Source organism: Amblyomma mixtum, chromosome 2 (genome assembly GCF_055824585.1).
Source record: "Amblyomma mixtum isolate Tamu chromosome 2, ASM5582458v1, whole genome shotgun sequence".
NCBI lineage: Eukaryota > Metazoa > Arthropoda > Arachnida > Ixodida > Ixodidae > Amblyomma > Amblyomma mixtum.
In genome coordinates this window covers 139,598,725-139,618,434 of record NC_143013.1, presented here as the reverse complement: position 1 = coordinate 139,618,434, position 19,710 = coordinate 139,598,725, and the positions used below count along the sequence as shown (strand labels likewise).

Sequence of the window (19,710 nt, the reverse complement as noted above, 5' to 3'; positions counted from 1 at the left end):
GTGTGGTTGGCAGCAACGTACATGGCCAGCGTGTCACCCAGGGTATAATTAAGCATTTCGGGTAGACTATTTCTTTGCGCATGGTAGGCTGTACAAGTCCGATGAATTATATTGCACTCGGAGAGCAGAGCTTTGGCGACGTCAGACGAGAAGACGCGTCCTCAATCAAAGGAATCCGCGAGCAGCAACGTGTCGAAGAATGAAGCGCTGCAAAATGAAGAACGTCACATCACGAGTTTAGCAGCCGACTCCGCGGCGGTTTGAGCATACCTGGTCAGGTGGTCAATGGCGACAATGAGCCACCGATTGCCATCAGCGGTGTATGGCAAAGGACCGTATAATCGATTCCAACATGGTGGTAGGGGCAGGGGGGGCAAGGCAGTGATTTCAACTCGCCAGCATTGCGATAAGGCAGTTGCTTACAGCGTTGGCAGGTCGGGCGCGAGTGGACGTACTTGAGGATGAGGTGTTACATGCCGCGTCTGTACTACCTGGGGCGGCTGCAGGTGTGCGTCTTGAATACTCCCGCATGGCCGCATTGCTGGTAAGCGTGGAAAAAGGTGCAGACTTAGGACCATAGATGTCGTGGGATGGCGAGAAGCCATTTCTATCCTTCAGAGTTAAGAAAGGCAGGGCAGGGAGAAGCGCAGAGAAGCTGGAACCGCAGTCGGGTCGGAGAGAAAGTCTAGAAGAGAGGCAATCCATGGATCCTTACGCTGCTCGAACAGCATGTCGTTGGTGGTGAGGGAAGGTGGAACGAATTCGAGGCCGAAGAGGTTGGTAATCTCAGCTGGTAGTGGGGAGCGGGACAGGGCATCAGCGTCCTGATGCTTGCAGCCCGACCGGCAGACGACGCGTATGCTATATTCTTGTCGACGTAGAGCCCATCGAGGCAGGCGGCTGGAGGGACCTTTTAACGAGGAGAGCCAACGAAGGGCATGGTGATCCCTGACCACGGGAAAATGGCGGCTATACAGATAAGGGCGAAACTTGCCGAGGACCGAGACAATGACCGATCACTCTTATAACACAATAGCATTAAAGGCCCCGTTACCCAGAAAATCTGGCGCCCCCACACGCCACAGAAGCAACCAAGGTGGGCCACCAAGGTCACGTGACCTTGTGGCGTCATCGTAACCTGCCGAAAAGATTGTGAGCAAAGTGACCACCGTGGCAGGCTGCTGTTAAATTAATGACTGATCGCGAGTAGTTTCTTTGGGAGAGCAATCTGGGTTACCCAAGCAACACCGGTGGCAGCGTCTTCCATAGCAGGTGGCGCATTCCCTTAGCCGCTGCACATTGAGGAAGGACACCTGTGAATGTAAAGTAGAGAATGGCAAATTCCGCAAATGAAGGCAATAACCTGTCAACGCTACCGCGTCATGTCCTCAAGGCGAAGCTTAAGTGTCCGCTTCAATTTTTCCGTCACGCAGTAGTTGGACGCGACTTTCATGAGGGTACAGCTGTCGTCTGCAACTACAGTAGTGAACAAAAAAGATATAATTTTTCGTTTTATTTAATTAAACTTTTTTTAATAAAATTTGAGCTTGATGTTAGTTGGACAATTCCAGACTTCCTAGAGACAGCAACACATTTTTAGCACCATTTTAAGCGACAATATTTTCTCAGAGCAAATTTATTGAAGATCTGCTTTGTGCGTTGCGTGAAGGTATCAGCTATTAGGCTTTTTTTTCTTACACAATTAGGCAACAGTTTCAAGATGCCTTTTCAAATCACCGAATGCGTCAGTACTTAAAACAAAAGCCTTTTATGGAGATCATTGTTTGACTCCCCCGAAGCATGGAGTCCAGGAAGCTGTCAATGGACTTCTAGTCCATGTTTCTCCACTTTTGCAGCAGCTTCTGAACATTCTTCTCGGCACTGTTGGCTTTTTGTCCCTCCGACGATATGCGATGCTTATCCGAATATATTCAACTGAAATAATCTCAGTAGTCCGCTCTGCCACTCCATAAGGTCCACCATTCTCTTCATTCAATTTTTCAAAATTGGAAAAGTGTATTGGCGCCTACAAATTCCTTGCGAGCGTAACTACGGATAATATTGTCAGTGCCGTAACCAGTTAATAAATGTAGAGCATCCTCAGCACCCCCTTTTTATGCGAAGGATATTACTAGAGCTACACTACAGCCCGTCGAGCGCGGCGGTAGAGCTACCATTGACCTTAAGCGTGACCACGTTACACCACGTGATAACATGACGTCACAGCAGAGGACAGATGGGCTGCCGGCTCGCGCGATCGGCCGCGGCGGTGGAGGCTCCACATCAGAGGCGCGGCGGCTGACCACGTGACAACATGACGTCACAGCAGAGGAGAGATGGGCTGCCGGCTCGCGCGGTCGGCCGCGGCGGTGGAGGCTCCACATCAGAGGCGCTGCAGCTGACCACGTGACGCTACAGCAGCGGTATAAAGCTGAGCTTGCCTCGCTCTCCGGGCACTTACGAGGCGGCCAGATGTTGGGATGCCGTCTAGAAGCAGGGCTTATTTGAACGAGAAGCGAAAGCTTCAGCGTGCCACAGAGACCGATGAAGAGCGGGATGAACGTCAACCAAGGAAAGCCATGTATTACCAAGCCTAGCCATCAATATGCTTCGCATCTGACTAGGCTTAACCTTAGCTAAGCCTCAGCCATTTTTTTTTTGATTGAGAAATGTCAACGATAGGACCGTCTGCTAGTATAATATTAGAAAAATCACGAGGAACTTTAGCGGCTAAAGTGTTGAAAGGCGAAACCCTGAGTGCTGCATTCTGCTACGCAATTTTTCACTTCACATTCAGTTGGTGCATTAATTAACTGCCAATTAATGACTCTTAATCCTTGCCTTTAGGAGTGGAACGCGACAGCATGTTGTAGCGCTACCAGGGAGTTCACGGGAACGCCACCACCCGTTCGGCTCGATGCATTGCGTTTTGAACGCAACCCTTTTTGAGGAAAGGAAATGGCGTTGTAATTCTCTGTCATCTCGGTGGACACCTGAACCACACCGTACAGGAAGGGAGGAAGTGGAGTGAAAGAAGAAAGAGAAAGAGGGTCCGTAATGAAGAAAATGAAAATTGTAGGAAAGGAAATTACGCAGTAACTGTCTCACATATCTCGGTGGTACCAGTCGAAAATTGTATTTGAGGAAAGGAAATTGGCGGTAACTGTCTCACATATTTTGGTGGACACCCGTCAAAATTCGCGCGCAGTGACGCCACGACCATTTCGACCAATCTGAAACGCCGACAAATTTGTTAACACGTCTTGGTCACGACAGTACGAGTCATTAAAGGCTTTCGCCTTAATTTAAATATTTGCACAGGAATCAGAAAAAAATTCATAAACAAATCGTTGTAGGTCAGAACTAGGCGGACAATAAACTGAGATTAGTACAAATTTCTGAGCATCATGGCTCACAGAAAGAGCAACAATCTCAGCTGCCGTGCATCTCAAATACTACAACGCCGCCACCTGTACACGCTGAACGACGCAGGAAAAATGAGTAAAAATCCTGCAATGCAAACCCGTGAGACATCAGATCATTTATATTTTGAATCAGTTAATAACGCAACCGCTATATTTTGTATTGACTGACAAAAGTAGACATTTAGGGAGTCCCAGTGCCTTCTTATTTCTAATTTAGACATGTACGAGGTCTAGTAGAGGTTTTGAACATGAAGTCATGAGGAAACGATTTCTTACCAAAAATATCTTCCGTCTGCGACCCATGGCTTCTTATCATCCCGAAGCTTTCTAGAACGTGCTCATCTCGAAATAGACTTTTTGGTTTTACAAATGCCTTTTTCATCTTTTTTTTCAGGCCTATCACCACTATTATTATCGAGACCCACATACATGACCTTCTAAGAGGTCGGCCGTACAGTTCTTCTGGGTGTCAGGCCTTCCCCGTATCTATGAAGACAGATCAAGATTCGCTACTTTCATTTGTGAGTTATTGGCTATGCTCATTCCGTCATAATAAGTGTAGGAAAGTAGTGCCATGTGAAAATAGAACTTCATGGTCAGACCATAAAGTCCACGTAGTTCTGTAAAAAAGGCTCCCAGATGCCTTTTTGGCTAATTTTAGGTGATTAGCTGGAAAGTCACGGTTTGTATTCAAATTTTCGCTGCGTATTTTGCGTGCAGCTTCTAGAAATCGGAAGCGTATTCCGGAGCTGCGCATAGTTTAAGCTCACAACGCCACAGCTCAGCAGCCAGGCTTCCGTCACTCCATAATTAAAAAAAAATTGGCAGTGGCTTAGCTCGGCTATGTCAGGATATACATAGCGAAAGCTAAGTCGCCGTCCATACTGCCGCTTAATCTGTGGTTGCGGCGCACGCGAGCTCTCCTGTTCAATCATCCGGCATGTTATCAGGCGTGCGACACAGCTGGCGAAGCGAGTGCAACGACGAGGCAAGCGGTGTGACGTCATACCAAACGGCGGCGGCAGCTCCGCGGCGACACGCGCGGTGTGACGTCATGCCAGATGGCGCGACGAGCGCGCGGCGTCCGCCAGCTGCGGCGGTTGCTAGGCAACGGCTCAAGGTCGGTCTCTGTGCCTCCTCGGAGCAGCGCCTCAGCGAAATCGCAAGTTTGTGGCCAACGTAGCTTTCGCTACAAAATTACTGCATGGCGTGCGCAGAGTATTGTCAAGGGAGCTCAGGACGCGAATGCGTGTGTCCAGACGCACTGTTGCGTCACGTGGTGCCGTGGCACTGTGTGGGTCCGCATGCAGCGTTCATTCATGCTGAAGAGGTTCGTTGTCTAGCATGTGCTAGGAGGGGTGTCACAACCCTTCAGTCGGATGCAACAAGGGACAAAGAGCCCTCTTCCAGTAAAATGAAAATGAATAATATTGCTTATTTTCGTTAAGTATTGTTGCGAAACCTTACCAGAATGCTTGTTTTGAGTCCAAGAACTCGAGCTTCGTAAGTAACCGTGAGCAACGCTTCTCGGCTTGAGCCCGGGAAATGCAGTGCTAACACACCCGGTAGAACACCCACAAGACTGCAAAAAGGACGCGCCATGCCGGGCCACGATCGCTGAGTTCCGAGCCACCATGCGGCACCTGGGTTGAATACAAGTGCTCATGCTCGGCGATGCTCGACGTGCACACTTTCCCGGCGAGTCTTTTTGGTACCACGCACTTTATAAGCAGTGTTCAGGACTAACCGTCATTAGTCTATCGGGAAACCGCAAAGATCTTTCCCAAACCACCAACAACATCAATGGCTTCACCCGTGTAAAGAAATCAATCAACAGCTGGCTGCATCATTTCTCTTACTCAACAGCTTTATTGCCGGTAGCTGTCAACACGCACTCGTACAAATGAATAGAACACAAAGGCCCTCAACAACATCAATTGCTTCACCCGTGTAAAGAGATCAATCAACAGCTGGCTGCATCATTTCTCTTACTCAACAGCTTTATTGCCGGTAGCTGTCAACACGCACTCGTACAAATGAATAGAACACAAAGGCCCTTTCTTCACGTAGACAGGGGAGGATATAGCTTGAGGCAATTTAAATGACATTGAAATTGCTTCGAGCGCAATGCAGCAAGGCGTATACGCAAAGCTAGAGGTTGTAACCATCGTCCACGTGGCTGTAAATAACCGAGATGGAATGTAGTTTCCAACCTCAGTAGATGAGACGCATATTCTTTCCAAAAACTGAGTTGATAGACTTTCAATACCTTTTGAGTTCCCATAGTTCCCGTAATGCGACGGCCTCCCGCAATATGAACTGTAATTTTACGACGACGCAGATAGGCACCCATTTCTGGGTTTTGCGTCGGTCTAGCAGCCGTAGTAGTAGAAGTAGTATTGATAGTAGCCGGGTTACCCTGCAGGTGGTTGCCGTGTGATCCACCGGGGGAGTGGCTACCGTGCAAGGATTGGGTAATTTTGCGATAAATTATAAACGCGAAAACGGAGGGCGGTTACCGCATTAACAAGGTGGGTATGGAGGAAGTAGGAGGAAAGGCGAGTGTGTAAAGTGCGCAAACAATGGGGTGGTTGCCAAGGAAACCACCCTGTGCGCGGGCATTGCTTGCGGCGGACGGTATCGTGGGTACGTAAGAATGCGCTATCGGAGAGGGGTTGCCACTGGAAAAAGTGCGTGGTTACCGTGGAGGGAGGGGGAGAGTTATACCCAACAGCTGCAGCTGAATCTCGCGTAAGACGGTGGCAATCGTTCTGGGATCTTTTTTTAACCGCTGTTTTAGTTTTGGAAATCGAATAGCGCTGAAGGTACCTATGTGTGGTGAAAGTGGTACGCAAGCTGTTTTTCATTATTTTTTTTTTTGCTGGAATTCAGGGTCGCACAGTCAGCTGCAGTTCCTAGGCTAGTTGCATTCAGCGACTTTAATTCAGTTTAGAGCGCCTAAACCGAGCATGGATAGACAGCAACACACTAGAGCGAGACAGTTTGAGTTTTTTCTCTCGGTTCATATTTGTGTTAACGCGATAGCTTTAGAGGCCACGTTCTGCAGAAAAACTGGCGTCGGAGGTGTCGGCGTTGCCCTTGAGCGAAAAAACTGCCCACCGTGGCAGATGGCATTTAAACTGGAATGAGTGGCCGCTCGCGAACACCAACCTGGGTCTCACAAGGCCCTCTGCTGGGAGCACCTGCCATCACAGGGCAATTGCGCGCCGCTTAACCGCTGCACCACTGGTATCTGTGAGTGTAAAGTAGAGAGACCATCTGCATATATTGGAATTAACCCATTACGCTTTCACGTCATACCCTTAAGGCGGAGTTTAAGCGCCTGCTCCAATTTTTTGCGCGGTCTTGGTAATTTAACTGTAAGCTTCACCTTCTCCTATTCGTCTTTACAGCTGGCAGACCAACAAGAGGAATCTATTTGAGAAGTGAAAATTAAAACGGGGGATATCGACTTTGTGATCCCCTCCGTCACGCATTAGGCATAGACTCACTAAGCGCCTGTGAATGCTTGTAGCCCAGAGGCCCCGTTTTGTGAGATTAAATCACGCGGTATTCCTCGATGCCCGAATTCACTTCACCTGCCGCCACTGGGTGAACATATGCGTAGCACGCGGGACGTGCAGTTATTACTTGAAAGGACTCGGTAATGGGCATGCAACTTTGAAGTGCCACCAGGCTCTTTTTCACACTTTTTTCTTTTTTTCTTTTTCTTTTTATTATCATTTCTTCAGCACAGTACATAACATCACTGTCTGGATCCTTAGCCAAAGGCTAGTTATGGATCCATGCAATAAAAGCAAAGATATTAGTGAGGACAAATGCTTTCTACATGCATGCCAAAATAATACACATAAGAATGGTGGAAAAATGCAAAGCGTACAAGCAAGAGGGTTCAAATTACAGATATACAAGAGGGCTCACTACAAAAAAATAGAAGAGTGTGCAAAAAAACACGAAGGCAGGAACAGCATTCTTTATACAAAATATACGCAGTTGCCTTAGAAGTGATTATTCAATGACATATAAATGGCAAACCCAACATAGACACTACAGAGAATAATAAGAAACAATCACAAAGCGATTTGCATTGTAAATCAGGTAATTATTTGTGACAGAAAAAAGGTCTTCAGTGAAATGTAAGGATTAGACGTTGCAAAGACTGCACAGGGGATTTTATTCCAAGTTTTTACCCCTTGATACTCGAAGCGGCGCTGGCCATAGTCATTGCGAGATGTAGGAACCAGAAATCTTCCCTGTGCTGCTGAACGGCTGTTAGTTGGGGCTCTATGGAATGTGTTCAATGGAAAGGGGGAGGTGCCGGAGAGGACTCTTAGTACAAGTAGTGCAACGCGAAAATCTCGAAGCTGCAATGCCGGCATTATTTGGAGTCTAAAAAACAAAGGGCGAGAAGGCGTATACGGTGTTGTGCAAGTCATTATTCTCAGTGCCCGCTTCTGCAAGCGTAAAACAGGTTCAATGTAAGTGATGTAAGTGAACCCCCATGATTCTATACAGTAAGTTAATTGGGACTGGAAAAAGCTAAAGTATATTGTTTTTAGTGTGTGTATTTCGAAATGTCGCCGAGCTTTGGCCAGAACGAAACATGCATAAGATAGTTTGCTGCGCAATTTTTCGATATGCGGTTTCCAGTTTAATGCAGCGTCTAAGGTTACACCCAAGTACTGAATAGTTTTAACTTCTTCAATTTCTTTATCTCCTATCGATATTGCGGAGCAGGTATTCTGGTATTTTTTATAAGGGGATGCAAATATAACATATTTAGTCTTGCCTATGTTCAAAGTGAGTCTATTTGTTAAAAACCATTTATTGACTCTCTGAAGTTCTGAGTTTAAAATATGCTTGGCTGTTTCAACGGAGTTAGCGGTCACCAACAATGAGGTATCGTCGGCGTACATAATAGCACGGGTCTTTATTAGGCAATCGGGTAAGTTGTTTATGTAGAGTGTAAAAAGTATAGGCCCCAGTACCGAGCCCTGCGGAACACCTACGGAAATAAAACGCGAACTTGACGCGTGTTCGTCAATAATAACACACTGCCGTCGCCCAGTTAAATAACTTCTAAAGAAATCGAGTGATACACCTCTGAACCCATATCGTTCTAGTTTCTTGCATAAAATATCGAGATCCACAGTGTCGAATGCCTTCTTAATATCCAGGAATACACCAACAGAAATATTGTTATTATTGAGTGCTTCATTGATTGAGTCAGTTATAGAAAGCACAGCCGTGGTGGTCGATCTAAATTTCTGAAAACCATGTTGGGACGTTGACAGAATTGCATTTTTAGTCAGGAATTGCGTAATTCTTTTAGCCAATAGTCTTTCGAAGAGAGTGTTGATACAGCTAAGGATTGATATCGGCCTATAGTTTCCGAGTTCATTAGGATTCCCACTTTTGTAGATAGGGACTACCTTGGCGAGCTTCAAAATATCAGGATAGATGCCGGACAGAAACGCTTTATTAAATAAAGAGGCTAAGGTGGCAGCTAAGACGCCACTGTTGTTTTTAATTATGGAAACCGGAATACCATCGAGACCCGTGGCCTTAGTGGCATCCATTGAATTAAGTGCACTCATTACTTCGTCACTGCTTATTTCTATAAAGCCGAAGGTCTTTTCAAGATACTCAGGCAGAGAAGGTCCGTCTGTGAGACCCATACTTAAACGTAAATCAGCACCCACTGAGCAGAAATGATCGTTAAACTGATCTGATAGCAGGTGTTTATCTGCGGAAAGGGCCAGGTCAGGAAGTATTCGGTTTGATGAAGTAGGCTGAATTATCGAGTTCACTGTAGCCCAGAGTTTCTTAGAATTGCCGGCGCATGCGTTTATTTGGTTACTAAAATATAGCTTCTTCTGTACACGCATGGTAGCAACAGCTTTATTTCTATGAATCTTATACTGAGCACTATAATATGCGTTCCCTCTGTTTTGTTTCATTTTGGTGTGCCAGTGATCGCGCGTTTTTATCATGTTTAGCACAGCTGCTGTCATCCAAGGGCACACTGGATGTGTATAGTACGTTTTTTTCTGCGTAAAACTACAATCATTTATCACAGCTTTAATTCTATCGACAAGGCTGCAGCAGTGTTCATTGGCATTCATATCGGCGAGGTCTGCAAAGCTCATTTCAGAGAGCCTGAGTGCGCATTTTTGATAGTCAATTTTCTTCCTATGTTCGCACGTGCTGTCAGAAGTCTACGGCTATCTCTATCGTCTACGCGGTATAAGAAGGCAATCGCGAAGTGATCTGCCACTGCCGTATCATATGCCCCAGCCAAATAATTAGGTGGCACGAAATTGCATAGAACATGGTCGAGGCATGTCGAGCTGGAACCTGCGATTCGGGTCGGAGTAGAGATAAGATTCGTAAATCTATATGAAAATAACAGGTCAGTGTATTCACTGTGGTTGGCACCTAAAGTATCAATATTAGTATCGCCGACGATGATTGCTTTTTTGTTCATATCGGTTACGTGTATAAAAAAAGATTCAAGATCATTCACAAACTTACTGCGATCTGCGTGGGGGGCTCTATAAACAACACCAACCATGACACCTTCAAGTTCAACAAATAGAAATTCCGAACTGCTACTGACGGATGCGTTAAGAAACGGACATTCGCAGTGTACAAGGGTCTTTTTAATGTACAAACCTCTCAAGCTGAAGACTTACCGAACACAAGTAAAAATTTTCGATGCTCGGAAGATAGCGTATTCTTCGGTTTGCATTCCAGTGGACGTATATCATGTCATTCTTTGAGAGCGATACTGGCATCTTCACGAAAGACCGAAATACTTTAATGGACGGAAAGAGTATAGTAGCGTAATTCTACTGCAACCGTAAGCAAAAGGAAGCCAGCTCCATTTGTGTAGGATTTTGGCGAAGCCACAATCGCAGTACCTTTTGTTGAGGTGCAGTGCGAGTAATGTTGCGTTCAAGTTTGGTCAGTTGTAGACCGCTAACGTCCACCAACGTCGCCAGTTTGTCCCCTCTGTTAGACGCCATTGCTGCATCTGCATTTTTGCAAAATACAGCTATTACCAACATTTTTTTACAGCGCGGATTGCACACTACAGTGCTTTACGTATTGCCTCAAACGTATTACGTATTGCCCGGTCCGGTGATTCTAGATTGGCGGTTGCCTGTTTAAAGTTAATGCGTGCTTTACGAGCTCCAGATATCTACTCCTGACAGCAATTTTGCATGTGGCGTATGAGCAAGAAAATTTGTTGTCCACGTGCTTGGCAAGCTAATTAGCATGTTCTTGCCATTGGACAATGCAGGAAATAGCGGAGCGTGCCGAGCAGGACTTGCGGTCTCAAGGTGACAAGTTCCGCATCATGTTCTCCTCAACAATGGGCGTCGCGATGTTTGTCGGCGCGGAGGGGGGCAACTCGCCAGCGCATCCCTCAGAGCTCTGCGAACGCGCTCTCATGGTCGACTACGACGTCCTGTGCAATACAACGGTCAGCAGCGGAGACCCAAGCTACGACCGTGTCGAAGAGTACGCGTACAAGACCTGGAAATACAATAACCGAACGAACTGGGCCAGTTACGAGACTGAGCAGTCCTTGAACCTAAAGGTGAGCCTTCCGATTGCTTCCTTGGCAGTCGACTGAGTTTGGTGATTGCTTACATGAAGGCAAGCCGCAGCTGGGCTGCTCAAAACGACTGTTTAAAATAGTTGGTTGGTTGGTTGGTTTATGGGGTTTAACGTCCCAAAGCGACTAAGGCTATGAGAGACGCCGTAGTGAAGGGCTCCGGAAATTTCGACCACCGGGGTTCTTTAACGTGCACTGACATCACACAGCACACGGGCCTCTAGAACTTCTCCTCCAAAGAAATTCAACCGCCGCGGCTGGGATCGAACTCGCGTCTTTCGGGTCAGCAGCCGACCGCCGTAACCACTGAGCCACCGCGGCGGCGGGTGTTTAAAATAGCTTATTCACATTTGGTGAGAACAAAGTCGTTCGTGATGTCAACAAGTCTAGGTTTCTTGGACATCATTCTCAATTTTGAGGCAACTGGTGGAATATTATATACGATACTGTCATGAAGTTATAGACGGGAGCAGCCTAACCTTTTGATATGTATCAAAATCTCGCTTTTAAAGTTTGTCCTGAGCTGGCGGCGGTATTTAGCTCTGCTTTAGGAAGCCGATGGGGTGCGTGTTCGACAACAATTGTGAGGCAAGCGCGGAACATTGTAAGACACTTTTATGAGAATACTGTTGAGAATATAATTTAAGTGACAGAAGAACACCCGAAAAAATTGAATTGAGCCTACTCGGTTCCTTCGTGAAGTGTGAAAGCGGGCGAGTTGCTGCTTCACTTTCTAAGTCCTTGCATAGTGAAGCATATGGTCACGGAGATTGATTCACTACAATCGTGCCGCAGAAAACAACTGTGACGAGGAGGAATCTTCAGATATGGTGACTGTTTAAGGTTCAATTTTACGGTACGAGAAAAAAAAATGCATTCATATACAAAGTTTGATTGAAACTGCGTGCATGTACAGAATTTATCAGAGTGTAGAGGAATAGTGCCGGGATTCATTTACCCACTACATCTTCCCCTCTTCTCCGCTCATTTTTGTCCGCCTATCCATCCGTCCACGCAGGTACGAGACAAGGGAACTGGAAACATACGTGGGTTGAGTGGGATTCAGGTCCCTACCTTCAGGCCGATGAGTGCCTTTAAACCTTTTTCTATCGTTTTTACTTAATTCTTGCTTAAAGAAGAGGGTTTCGTGCATGCAATAACTGAAAAGTCGTCAATCGAGCTAATGCTGAAGCAAAAAATAATTTTTTTTGTTGACAAGGCTTATTCTTCAAAAGCGTAGCTTTTTGGGCTTGTTGGTGCATGATCATAGCGAGATAATACAGCGCAGAGTAGGACAGGACACATGAAGAAGACACGAACAACACGAGCGCTAACTTCCAACAAATTTTTATTTCACACATGCAACATATTTAACACCAAAACCACGTCATCACCTGTGCTATCAGTAACGTTGTCTGAGAAACGATAGTTCTTTATCCGATAGAAAGATATTAGACGTGCTTACACATGTCTCTCTTGAAGAATTTATCCTCTCAGCTTCAATTATTAACCGCGTGGTCATGTCCCTACTTTTTGCAAGCACAGCAGTCTTCTCAAAAATGGTTTGCATGTTTTAGATTCGCATGAATGAATGTGATCAACAAGTGATTTCTCTTTCCCGTTCTTGACGTCGCGTGCGTGTTCCATCAATCGCTGATTGAGGCATCTCCCCGTCTGGCCGATGTAATGGCCCCCGCATGATAACGGTATTTTATACACGACACCTTCAATGCATGACACGTACGGCTTCTGATGACGAGTCGTGCATCCACGTGTTCTGTTGGTGTTGCTTTTCCCAATCTTGCACAACGAGGCAAGTTTTTTTGGCGCCGAAAATACGACAGTTGCGTTTGCCCGCTGTCCAATCCTTTTCAGATTATGAGAAATCTTGTGCAGATATGGCAATACAATAAAGCGCTTCCTTTCACCGTGCGTCGGGGCCTGTTGACATTTATCCTCATTCAGTTTTTTTAAAAGCTTCTCGGCAACAGACACCTGGACATCGGTGGGGTACCCAGCATCAGTCAGCCTTTTGGTCTGCTCCTTAAAACTTTCATCCATCCTGTGCGTACAAGATTTTCTCAGGGAGTTCTGAAAACACATGTTGACGATGGCTCTTTTTACGAGTTTGGAGTGTGCAGAATGATAAGGCAATACATGCTTGTTACTACGAGGCTGGTAGGTCCAGCAAATGTGATTAGGATGAAAGGTGAAGTTGAGATCTAAAAACCTGATAGAATCATTTACTGGGTCAAAACAACAACACGCGAATATAAAACATGCAAACCATTTTTTGAGAAAACTGCTGTGCTTGCAAAAAGTAGGGACATGACCACGCGGTTAATAATTGAAGCTGAGAGGATAAATTCTTCGAGAGAGACATGTGTAAGCACTCCTTCTATCTTTCTATCGGATAAAGAACTATCGTTTCTCAGACAACGTTGCTGATAGCACAGGTGATGACGTGGTTTTGGTGTTAAATATGTTGCATGTGTGAAATAAAAATTTGTTGGAAGTTAGCGCTCGTGTTGTTCGTGTCTTCTTCATGTGTCCTGTCCTACTCTGCGCTATATTATCTCGCTATGATTATTCTTCGAGAACGCTGGTGCACTCAAGGCGTGTATTTTATGAAGGGAGTATGGTGTGTGCTTTAAGGGTTATTAATGTCTCTCGTAAATGTGCGAACGGTGCATAGGGTTCACACTGTTTTCATGTAGAATTAACCCTAGAAGTCCACGAGTGGCACTGCGGCTTCGCATCGCCGCATCTAGCGTGTAAGAAAAGTGTACGAGTTATAACTTCATTTGTTTTTTATTTAGAGTGTCGATTGTGCCGTTTCTAGACCTAAAGGGGAGCGTCGGTCTGAAAAAGATGCCTGTAAAACTCTCTATTAAAACGTTTTTCTCGGAGCTTCATATTAACACCCTTTCTGATTAAAACGTGGCTTGAAGAGAAAGTTATATTACTATAGTTATTATGCATAGAAAACTGCCTGAATATTGTGCAAAAACCGCACACCGTCCTTGGCGAGCGATGTGTTGCACCTTTTATTGGGATATTTTACCGCGTATCCTAAAGAAAGAGCTTCCTACAGCACCTTACTGGACCAGGTTTTTTTTTAATTTGAAAGTGAGAGCCATACTGTTTGGGATGCTTATGCTCGTGAGCTTCGGCAGTTTGTGGACGACCAGGATGTCTCTATGGCATGGCAGGTGTGACAGTACGCACAGGCCGAGAAAATGTAACTTAAACTAGTCCATTACCCGGCTACTCCAACAAGGCTCGACCTGTGATATTCCTACTTCGTATTTATATTTTCGGTGTAGTATATATTTTCGGTGTAGCATATAAAGTGTATATTTAATCGTACTTTAAGCGCCATTCAATGCGTTTTTTCTTACCAAAGAAAAGCCCCTCACATCGCCAACTGTCTATATTTCGTACATTTGTTATGAGGTGGCACCAAAGTGTTCTTGTCACAAATGTAGTGACGACCGCTTTCCTATGCAAGTAGCGCTTTCTCAGACGTCCTGCGTTTCGTCCAGAAAATTTTTCCCACGTTACACTACAGTTGGCGTCCTCTCCAATGCGTCTTAAAATGTGGGCAGTGGTGTGACACTCTGTGGCGAAGAGAGCTGTAACAGCTTGAAGATGATGTTGGCATTAAGTTGAAATTGCATAAAATGGGATGATGAGTGCGACAGTGTCGATGTACAAAAAGAGTTAGGGCAAGGTTGTCGTTATCAGCCATGCTGTTCATGATTTGTATGATAAATACTGAAAGAAATTTGGGAGGCAGGAACCTAGGTAATCAATCTCTCGTAAAAATAAGGCGGTATGATCGAAGAGCAGTGTTTGCCCGGTTTAATGCATACTGACGATATTTTACTACTAGCTGACAGCCAGGAAGATTTACAAACTCTGGTTAATACTTGCGGACACGAAGGAGGTGTTCTACGTGCTGTGTTTAGCAGAATTAACGGAGGTTTTATAATGTTTCAGTGATTTTAACTGATCAGATTCTTACAGTGCAAGGCCATAAGATATCTAGGCTGACGCAATGCCGATAGAGAAGTGCACCAGGGCGTAAGGGCTGAGAGATTCTGCGATGATGAAGCAGATAGCATTATGGCTGTAAAAGAGTACAGTCGGGGACAAAGTCTCTGGACCACGTGTTCCGCGAACGAAGCCGATAGCTTCGCTATTAGCCGGTGGCTAGAGACCACACCTGTGGAGGTTAAAGTAGAAATTTTGTTATTTCCCCTCAAGTGTGGTCACAGGGCGACGAACAATGGGTTTCGCTGACGGAGCACGCGGTCCATATACTTCTGTCCACGAATGTGCTTGGAAAGGAATAATGGTGCTAAGGCTTACTTTCGTGAAAGCAATTTTATATCGTAGGGCGGACGATAAGTCGGACCTACAAATAAATCGGAAAGGTGCTGACAGATTAGCACTAGATGCTGTCGTGAAAAGCACAAATGAGGCAGTTCAGTAGAACGTAGGCTGAGCTCAGAGTAAAATATTCTGTTGAGAATGCCAGAGGAAATGTTATGGTAGGAGGTGGGTAGCTAAGGTATTTAAATACATGTACAGAAGGAGCGTTGAATAAGAGTGGCGGAAACGGCCTAGAAAACAAACAAGTAACTATGCAGCAATCCTGGACAAAGACATAAAGTGCTGCCAATGAACGGTAAAGAATTCGAAGGGTGTGAACTGGATAAAAAAAGGATAAACAAGAAAAAAACCTTATAGCTCAAGAGGCAGCGCCTTACACTTTAACATGTGATCGTCATCAGCATGACTACGCCCACTGCAGAACAAAGGCCTCTCCTGTATCTCTGCAGTTAACCCTGTCCTTTGCCAGGGTTAAGCTGTCCTTTTCCCGCAAACTTGTTTATCCCATCCACCCACTTACCATTATACCGCCCCCTGCTACGCTTGCCTTCTCTTAGAATCCACTCCGTTACACTCAAGGACCAGCGGTTATCTTGCCTTCGTATTACATGCCCTGCACAAGCCCATCTCTTCTCTTGAGTTTGAGTGGAATGTCACTTACCAATGTTTAACGTTACAGCTATTATTTTTTTCCATAGCTCTCTGCGTTGTCCTTAACTTAAGCTGAACCCTTTTTGTTAGCCTCCACGTGCGTTTCTTCCCCATAGGTGAGCAGCGGTAAGATATAGCTGTTGTTTTCTCCTGCGGGATATTGGTACACTGCCATTCATTATCTGAGAGATCCTGCCATGCACTCCACCCCATTCTTATTCTTATCCATTCTTATCCGGATCAGCGGTCACTACCTGCATTAAGTAGACGTATTTTCCTTACCCCTTCCAACACCTCGATACCAGATATGAACCGCTCTTACCTCGCGAGACTGTTGAACATAACTTTCAATTTCTGCATGTTGGTTAGACCCAACAGTCTTCCCTACTTGTCTAACTCATTGGTCATGCATTGCTGTCCATACTCGAGTGATTTCGCCAGGGAACATCATCAGTGAATCCCAGATTACTTGGGTATTCTCCATTAACTCGTATCTCCAACTGTTTCCAAACCAGCCCTCAGACTACCTCCGTAAACAGGCACTGAATACCATTGGCAAGATCGTGTCTCCCTTCCCGACACCCTTCAGTATTAGAATTTATTGCTGACTTCATGGAGGACAGGATTATGGCAGCTGTGCAGGTGCTATAGATCTTTCAGTATTTTTCCTTAAGACTCTTCTACGCCCTGATTCCGCAGTGCCTGCATGGCTGCGAAGGTTGCCGCTGATTGAAATGCTTTCCCTTAATCAATGAAGGGTGTTTTACTAAGATTTCACCCAAAGTTTAAAAATGGGCTTTTTGAGTAAGAAGAACGCTTTTTTCGGCACAGATTGCCAGTGGTGTAGTATACCAGAATACAGCGCAGGCGTGCTAACTAGCAGGCTGGTTAAAAACTTAAAAAAGTTAACTTTTTAATTATTACCGTTACGCTTCTTAGTTACTGAGAGATGTGTAGCCTAGGGTAAGTAATATCCATATAAGTTTTTAGAAGTTCGAGAACGCGCTTACTATCGGCATTGTGGCCCATTAAATTTTGGCTATTTCGATGAGTTTTGTGCACTGGAGTGGTTGCTTCGCAAGCGTTAGACATTAATATACATGTATGGTATTAATATACGCGTATTGCTTCTTGACGCTGTTATGGTCTCGGCTTGATAAACTGGGTGATGGTTCTGTCATGATGTTGGTCTTTTGAAAGAGGCAATGTAACTGTTGATACACCGTTTGTCATCATTTCAGGTATTTAAACAGGCAGGTTAAAGTGTTGTATTTAAAATTACGTACCCGCGTCTATTTTGCATTTTGTTTCGTGCATACATTGCTTAAAAGAGAGTACAAGTCGCAGCCATCGTTCTGTTGATGAAACCGAAACAGCATACGGGAGGAAATACAATTATAAATTATTTAGTGATGGTACGGAAATGCAGCACGGGGTGATCCATGTTTTCTAATGTGTAACGCATCATTTGAAAAAAAAAAGAAAACACGAAACTAAAATTAGGTGTCTATAGTTCTTTAACAGTGGCCTTACGGCTTGCCGGTGTTCACTATATTTCATGGTGTTAGCTAATCCGCACTGCACTGCTCTAGCGGATAAGTATTTCGGCAATTTCTTTTCCTACAATAAAAGGTATGAAACGACAACAAGGAAATGTTGGGTACTTGCTTGGCGTGTTCTCATATATCTATAGTATAGGCTTTAAGCACTCCACTAATAATAAGCCAAATTGAGCAGAGGTGGGAGAATCCGCGAATTAGCGGGCTTGTGCACTCTGAACTATTAGAAAGCATTCCTTACGAACATGCGTCAGTACGGATAGGACGTTAATCAAAATGCGAGGATCAGATGTGCGAATTATACCTTTAAAATCAAGATTATTAACGTGAAATATTAGCTGGGGGCCATAATAACTGATGCTATTGATTATGAAAAAAAAAACTTAAACGGGATCTCATGTTTTTAGTTTTGCAAGGTTAGTCAATTGTATCTCACACGAGATACTTTTGAAGTTTTCCTCACATAAAAGTGTGTCTAAAACCGAACTAATTCGATCAGCCGCAAAGACTGAACACTATCGCGTGTCATCCTTACGGAGCCTTGTTTCGACTACACCCACGATAATTTGTCTTCAAACTGATCATAGCATTTTTCATTAGCAAGCATCCACCGTCTCTTAGCGCGCGTTCACGTCGCTGAGTACCGTTTGTCGACAGCAGTGAGAGCTGGAACGTACGTTACGCCCTCTCAGTTTACCAGTGCATCGAAAGTATTTTGCAGTGATTCCTTTCAAGATTCATACTTTCACCGTTGAGCGTGTTCAGCTATAGCCTTTGGGGTCAGAGCTGAAAGCTGACAACTGCCATTCGCTGGCTTCCGTACGAAATGGTAGACTGAACGGAGAGTAGGACTCAAAATGAACAATAAAAAAAATGCTTTTTTTACCATATCCTAGGACGCCGCTTATAGCAAGCAACTTGTTCACAACAGTTTCTCTGCTAGCGCATCGCGCGCAAGTCCATGCTCCTGTTGAAGGTGTTACGAACTGCAACGACGCGCGAAATGATTCATCGTGGGCATATATTCATAAGTAGTAACAATATCTGGGCGCATGCTTTCGGTGTTTTTTGCGGCTCCTTGTTTGTCGGTGCAAAAAAAAAAAAACCGTAGCACCCTGACTTTCCACCACTCCTTCCTGCAGCTCGAGAGGTACATAACGAACGTCTCTGACGGCTGGGCGCTCTTCGAGGTGCAGCATGACGTGGGGAAGGCGTGTGGCGTCAACGACAACTATCGCGTGTATCTGGTCCAGGCGAAAGCACGCAACCGAATTCCGTAAAGTCCCGTCTGGGCGATCACCTGGCGACGACAGCGACACGCCGACGTGTCTTCTTTTGGGTGTTGTTTTCTGCAACAAGCTGCCAGCGTTTTTTCCTTTCACTTTGTTTTTGAGTGACCATGCCCCCTCGCTCATGTCAATGTGCTGAGCAGTGCAGATCCTCTCATATCTATAGCAATAGTGCCGGCAGAACTGTTGAGCACCCTCGGACCGATACTTTTCAACATATATGTTTCCGACCTCGGCCTGCTACCGCTGAAATCAAAAATTTTCCAGTACGCAGACGACACTGCAATTTCTCTGGAAATTCATGATTCATGATGGAAATTCACGGGATATCAAAGCTTTCAAGAGGACTTATCAGCGATAGTAGATTGATTCGCTCATAATTTAATTTTTATAAATGCACAAAAAACGAAATTAATGTGTTTCAGAAATCCTCATAAGGCGCTTTCGTTAAATAGGGACATATATTTGCATTCTTCTAATTGTAATTCATGCATCTGCCAACCATTACAGTTCAAGCCAGTGGTCAAGTATTTAGGAATTTGTTTTGACTAGCACCTATCCTGGAGTGACCATGTCATTTACGTTTGCAGAAAACTTAGGACTGTCGCAGCCATGATGTATAACCTTCGAGGGAAAAGCCCTGTCAATATTCCAAGAACTGTATATAAGTCATTAGCCGAAACAATTATCACATACGGCATCACCTTGTATGGTACGTGTTCTGACCACAAGAAACAAAATAT

The 19,710-nt window shown here is 45.0% G+C and overlaps 1 protein-coding gene across 1 annotated transcript in view; it reads left to right on the top strand.

Annotated features, from left to right (window-relative positions):
* The window catches only part of LOC149361088 (uncharacterized), a 45,597-nt gene extending 26,476 nt beyond the window's left edge, over positions 1-19,121 (top strand). The window contains exons 6-8 of the mRNA XM_089567993.1: positions 3,820-3,946; positions 10,753-11,052; positions 18,821-19,121. Of these exons, the coding sequence (XP_089424119.1) occupies positions 3,820-3,946; positions 10,753-11,052; positions 18,821-18,958 (565 nt within the window). The 3' untranslated portion in view covers positions 18,959-19,121. The remainder of the gene's footprint in view (positions 1-3,819; positions 3,947-10,752; positions 11,053-18,820) is intronic.
* The last annotated feature ends 589 nt before the right edge of the window (positions 19,122-19,710 follow it).